Genomic DNA, 6353 nt, shown 5'->3' on the forward strand with positions numbered 1-6353 from the left:
GAAGCTAGCTTTTTTTTTTTTATTACTCAATAGTTTTTAAGATTTAACCATGTTAATACATGGAGCGCTGACTCACTTATTTGAAGCTCAGCTTAGCATTCTATTATAGGAGCATACTATAACTGTATTGCCCATTCTTTCACTGATTGATTGATAGATATTAAAATTATTTCCAATTTTACACTATGGCAAATATTGGTGCAAATACATTCTCATATGTATCTCCTCATAAACATGAGCAAGAGTTCCGCTAAATTCTTCTCAGGTCATAACATACAAGCAGATTGAGTTTTACTGGATAGTGCCAAACAGTTTTCCAAAGTGGTTGTACTAATGTATCCTCACACCAGCAGTGTGCAATGACCTCCTGTTGCTCCACTTGTTCACCAACACTTCGTACTGGCAGACTTAAAGATTTTTTCATGGTCTGATGTGTGTGAAATGTTATCTTATTGTGGTTTTTAGTTTACATTTATCTGATTACTGATGAGACTGGACATGTTTTCCTGTTTTATTGGCTATTCTATTTTGTGCTTCTCTGAAGAGCCTATTCATATTCTTTGCACACTATTATATTGGGACTTTTTATATTATTGGTTTGTGGGAGTTCTTTATGTATCACAAATGTTAAGCTTTTTTACTGAAGTATAGGTGACCTACAGTGTTACATTAGCTTCAGGTTAGGAATGCTCAACTTTTGTCTGTTACATATATTGCAAATATTTTTCTCCCAGGCTTTTACTTGTTTCAGTGTTTATAAAGACCCTTAATGTAAAGAAGTTTGAAAATTTACTGTAGTCAAATGTATTCATCCTTTTCTTCATGGCCATATGGTTTCAATCATATTACATTATTTCCCCCATGTCCTCCTATGAGCCATTTAAGAACTTCCTTCTCCCTCAAGCATGACAGGTCACTCTCTTTTCCTCCTTTGCCTGCAGTGTTTGTCATGTTGACATGTGCCTTTCGCTATGGCCATGACGATTTGGACGTGATTGGTCTGACGTTCCGCAAAGATCTGTATGTACAGGTGCAGCAAGTGTTCCCACCGGAGCCCACCAGCCCCCAGGGGCCCCTCACAGTCCTACAGGAGCGACTGCTGCAAAAGTTGGGGGACAATGCCTACCCCTTTACACTGCAGGTACTGGCCCCCACGTCCTGGGCAAGGTTTCCGGGGAATGTTAAGCGAGGAAGCTAAAGAAGGAAAACAAAGGAAAGGGGGGTCCCTATCTCTTCTGTTTGCTGACCTTCTTCTGATCCCCTAGATGGTTGTTAACCTGCCCTGTTCAGTGACACTGCAGCCAGGTCCCGAAGATGCGGGAAAGGTGAGTTCTGGGTTCCGAAAAAGAGGTATAAATAGTCAGTGCTAGCAGGAAGGACAGAGGGACAAATGAACAAGACTGGAGAAATGGACAGCTAAGGGATGGGGTCAGGCATTTCCTTATAGACTCAAGAGGGAAGGATAGGCAGTGTTGGAAATGCATTCTCTTGGCCCCTGCCCCTTTGCAGGCCTGTGGGATTGACTTTGAAGTGAAGAGCTTCTGTGCTGAAAACCTGGAGGAGAAAATCTCCAAGAGGTAGTCTTTGGTCCTCTCCAGAGTCCCTGCCTCCAGCCTGTGCCAGGAAACAGATCTTGATCTCAGGACAGAAACAGCCCATTCCACCAACTCAGATGTGCAGCTCTGCTCCCTCGCTGACTTCTCTTCTTTGCTCCAGGGCAGTCAGCCGACTTTTCTGTAAAGGGCCAAAAAATAAATATTTAGGTTTTGTGAGCCCTATAGTTTTTTGTTGCAACTCCTCAACTCTGCCTTTGGAGTGTGAAAGGCAGCCGTAGATAGTATGTAAATGAATGAGCTGGGCTGTCTTCCGATACTTTATTTATAGACACTAAAATTTGAATTTTATATGATTTCCACATGCCATGAAATATTATTATCCTTTGATTTTTTTCAACCACTTAAAAAATGTAATCACCATTCTTAGCCTTGGGCCGTACAAAAACAGTCAGCAGGCCGGATTTGGCCAGTGAGCCATACTTTGCTGACCCACGGTCTAGACACCTACACCAAGGGTCTATAAGAATTCTCTGAGGGAGGCTTCACCCCACCTCCACCCACCCCTACCCCAAGCCAGGACTGGGCCATGGGGTTGGCACAGAGGTCTGTGAGTCCCAGAGATGTTCTGGCTGACCGCTTGGCCTCTCCTCAGAGACTCTGTGCGGCTGGTGGTTCGGAAAGTACAGTTTGCACCCCTGGAACCAGGCCCTGGCCCCTGTGCCCAGACTGTCCGGCACTTCCTTCTGTCAGCTCAGCCCCTACAACTCCAGGCCTGGATGGACAGGGAGGTTTGTGAGCCCCCCCACCCCCGCCCCACTTCTTGACCCCTACCCTGCAGCCCTCTGAAACCCTGATTCTTCACCGATTTCCTACCTGGGGAGACAGGAATGGAAGCCAGGGCAGCAAGAGTGCTAAGGAAACAGGAATTCTAGGTCTCGATCTGGGTGTTCTCCCTCCAACCTTGCAATGAGCCTCTCCTCCTGCTCCAGGTTCACTACCATGGCAAACCCATCTCTGTCAATGTTTCTATCAACAACCGCACCAACAAGGTCATCAAAAAAATCAAGATTTCAGGTGAATTTCTCTTCCTATCCTTCTTTTTCCAAAATCCTGCCTCACCTACCCAGACTGTATTCATCTAGACTTTCCCTTTAATGCAGGCTTATCAAAATACATAGCTTTGTCCACCAGCATATCTTAGTACATCATGCATAGTGTACCCATGTAGAAGGTCACATCTGAGGGTGGTGAGCTGGGACCTTGTGGATGACTAACTGATTATCCTCATGTGCTTTTCCTGGCTGTTCAGTCGACCAGATCACAGATGTTGTCCTGTATTCCCTAGACAAGTACACCAAGACCGTGTTCATTCAGGAGTTCACGTGAGCTGGGGCTGGAGTCAGAGAGCCACGGGGTGGGTTGGTGGGAAAAGGGTCAGGGACTGGAGGCAAAGAAGCAGGTTGGGGAAAGAAGGGGGAGGGTAAGAGCCCAGGGCTGAGGAAGGTCAACGTGAGGGCTGATGTAGAGGAAGGGAGGGATTTCCAGGAGAACTAGAGGGAGGATACCCATAACAGGACCATCGAAATGCTGAGAGAGGTCAAGGGCATAAGGATTTCCCACCAGAGCGAATTGTTCCCACTCCCCACAGTCAGACAGGCCAGCTCTCCTGGATACTCCAGTAGATTTGTGGAACTGTGAAAGATACCCTTGGGAATGAAAGTACGTGTAATTGGCAAGCCTAGCCTAAGTTCTTTTCTTCTTCTCCTTTTAAAGGGAGACTATAGCTGCTAACTCCAACTTCTCTAAGAGCTTCGCAGTAACCCCGCTCCTGGCTGCCAACTGCCAGAAAGAGGGCCTGGCACTGGATGGCAAACTCAAGCATGGTGATACTAATCTGGCCTCTAGCACAATGTAAGCTCAAATGTAATTCCCAGCCTCCATTTTCTATCTGCAACCCATTCTGCATTTCAGGTATACAGTTCTGAGGTTTCATCTGCAATGAAGCCCACCTATTTCTTTTTAAGTGGTTCTAGGCCAGTGTTCAGAGATCTCTGCAGGCCTGAGGGTCAAGAGTAAGCTAAATCATGCTGATGGGACCAATGCCAGGCTTAGGTCACAGACAGTAAGAAAGGAAAAAGTGGAGAGGAAAATTCCTTGCGTTGTCTAATATTTCACAGCTCACAAAAGTCTTATATTCTTGATATAGTATATCAATAATCCTATTAAAGCAGGCTGGATACGTGTTCTTATTCCATTTCACACTTAAGGACCCTGAGGCTCAGAGAGATGAAAGGAGTTGTCCAAGTTTGCACAGCTAATAAATGGCAGAGGTGGAAAGGATTCTACCGCATGTCATCTGGCTCTAGCACTGTGATCTCTAGAGTAGCTACTCTCTAGTGAAGACAGAAATGGAGTGAAAAGACGAGGAGTCGAGAAATGGAGGAGGAAACGGGCCAAAGAAGGAGAATGGCCAAAGAGGGAATTGATAGAATTCTATCCAATCATTCATTTGGCCCTATGCCTTTGAAGGCTGTAGTGTTAGATGTGTCTCCCACCAAAAGCCATCTGCCACCATCTGACAAGTGTTCATTGTCCCCTGCCCCTCTCCATGCCTTATCAATCTTGTAGCTATAAATTGTCATTGCTAGAACGACCCTTAGAAATCGCCCAAACAGCATTATTTTATAGATGAAAGGATCGGTATTCCAGAGCCATGAGGAGACTTTCCCAATATCATAGTTTTCTGTGTCACATTTTCCAATCAGTGAGTTTTCATTGAGTACCTGTTACATGCTCATTCTTATGCTAGGCAATGTGGGAGGACATGAAGAAGTTTTAGACACTCTTATGGTCTAGATGGGGAACAAAGAGGAATGCAAAAGCAATCGAAAGGTTAAGTGATAGTACACGTGGTTCAGATTAGAAATTCAACAGAAGTTGAAAGAAGCCAGCATAGCTGGAGTGGGCTTCCTGGAGAAGACTGAATGAGCTAGATATTGAGGCATGTGTAGGATCTAGATAGCAAGAGAGGAAGGAAAGAGCATTCCAGATTGGGAGCACAGCATGGGCAAAGGCCAGAAAGGTGGGAATCTGCATGGCATATTCTGAGCATGGAGAGAGGATGGGTCTGCTTAGGTTGTATCCCAGGTGTTAGGGAGTTAGGGCATAAAAGGTTAAAGAGGCTGAGTGGGGCCAGTTTGTTAAGGGTCGTCAAAGCCAAGCAGAGAGTAGTTATATTCAGAGAGGGTAGGCTCTTAAGCAGAGGGTGACCTGGTAAAACTGGATGTTAGGAGCAGACGTGTGATTTCAATGAGGAGAGATTAGAGCATGGGAGGCTTGTTAGAAAAGGTGCACAGGCATATAGGAGGATGAGGAGGAACTTAACGGAGGACCATGGGGGAGAAGAAGGGGGGAAATGGTGGGGGAGAGGGACGGAGGAAAGCCGTGAGAAACTCGTGAATGCTGAGAAACAAAGTGAGGACTGATGGATGTGGGGGGAAGGGGGCTGATGGGCATGGAGGAGGGCACTTGTGGGGATGAGCACTGGGTGTTATATGGAAACCAACTTGACAATAAAGTATTTGAAAAAAAAAGAATATAAGAAAGTCAACAACAACAAAAAAGAGGTGCACAGGAAGGGACTGAGAGACTGAATGAATTACTCCCCCCTTAACTAACACACAACAACGACTACTACCACCTCCAGTCTTCAGCCTGGAATGAACAAGGAGCTGCTGGGGATCCTGGTGTCCTACAAAGTGAGAGTCAACCTGATGGTGTCTGGTGGAGGGTGAGTGAGGGGTCGGGGTCTGTATGGGCAGGGCTGGGGAGCCACTTTTGTTTTCCTCCCAGGTGGACTGACCCAATCAAGCTGTTCCCCAGACCAGTTTCCCAAACCTGTGAGCTCAGTGAGCAAGCCACCCTCCCTTCTGGAGGAAGCCCATTCTGTGGCTGGATTGGCCTTCTGATCCCTTATCCCCCAGTAAAACTAGGTTGCCACGTTCCATTTCCAGAAGCTAATTTTAGGATGTCATTCTACCCTCAGCATCATAGGCGACCTGATCACCAGGTAAGAGATACTGTGGGGAAGCTGTGGGGAGAATGGGAGACTAAAAGAGTGCTAAGGAAGGGTCTGAGGATATCCCAGGACCAGAAAACTGAGGGAGATCAGTAACTCTCCCTTGGAATCCTCACAGTGATGTTGGTGTGGAGCTGCCCCTGATCCTGATGCACCCAGAGCCATCACATGGTGAGTGACCAGGTGGCACTCATAGGAGTGGTGGTCCTGAGTGTCGGGGACCAAGCAGTTCTGATCTCTTGAATCAAGGACTGACAGCTTGGGTAGAGACTAGCAATAGGCAGGTTGGTTTTCTTGGTTTTCAGGATGTGTGTGTGTGTGTGTGTGTGTGTGTGTGTGTGTGTGTTGGGGGGTAGGGAGAAGAGGGTTAAAATGGGAGGGGAAAGAGATTTCTTCATTCAGCTGAAGAGCCCCACATCAGCTTCAGCTCCATTTTCCCCTCCCCTCTCCATGCTTGGTACAGAGGCTGCTAGGTAAGGAAATGGGAGGACTGGAAGCCCCATCCCCCTTTCCCCATTGCAAGCCTCCATTTTATAACGATGTGATTGTTAAAAAGCTTCCCTGGAGTGTTGCTTTCAATACTGTGCAGTGGAAACATATGGCTTAGCTTCCCGTCATAGTTCAGCGCTTTTCATACGCCCTCCATCCCTTGTTCTCAGAATCGTCCTCCCCCCACCCCTTCCTTTTTTCTTTTTCCTCCCCCCGCCCCCTCGCCCTCC

At 46.7% G+C, this 6353-nt stretch overlaps 1 protein-coding gene across 1 annotated transcript in view; it reads left to right on the forward strand.

The window, feature by feature from the left end:
• Positions 1-6353, forward strand: part of ARR3 (arrestin 3) — a 21659-nt gene that overhangs the window by 15024 nt on the left and 282 nt on the right. The window contains exons 7-18 of the mRNA XM_077774967.1: positions 942-1141; positions 1266-1325; positions 1510-1577; positions 2209-2344; positions 2546-2630; positions 2866-2938; positions 3330-3467; positions 4692-4703; positions 5263-5346; positions 5602-5625; positions 5753-5805; positions 6098-6107. Coding sequence (XP_077631093.1) covers positions 942-1141; positions 1266-1325; positions 1510-1577; positions 2209-2344; positions 2546-2630; positions 2866-2938; positions 3330-3467; positions 4692-4703; positions 5263-5346; positions 5602-5625; positions 5753-5805; positions 6098-6107 — 943 coding nt within the window. The remainder of the gene's footprint in view (positions 1-941; positions 1142-1265; positions 1326-1509; positions 1578-2208; positions 2345-2545; positions 2631-2865; positions 2939-3329; positions 3468-4691; positions 4704-5262; positions 5347-5601; positions 5626-5752; positions 5806-6097; positions 6108-6353) is intronic.

This window comes from Crocuta crocuta, unplaced genomic scaffold (genome assembly GCF_008692635.1).
Source record: "Crocuta crocuta isolate KB4526 unplaced genomic scaffold, BGI_CrCroc_1.0 scaffold394, whole genome shotgun sequence".
Lineage (NCBI taxonomy): Eukaryota > Metazoa > Chordata > Mammalia > Carnivora > Hyaenidae > Crocuta > Crocuta crocuta.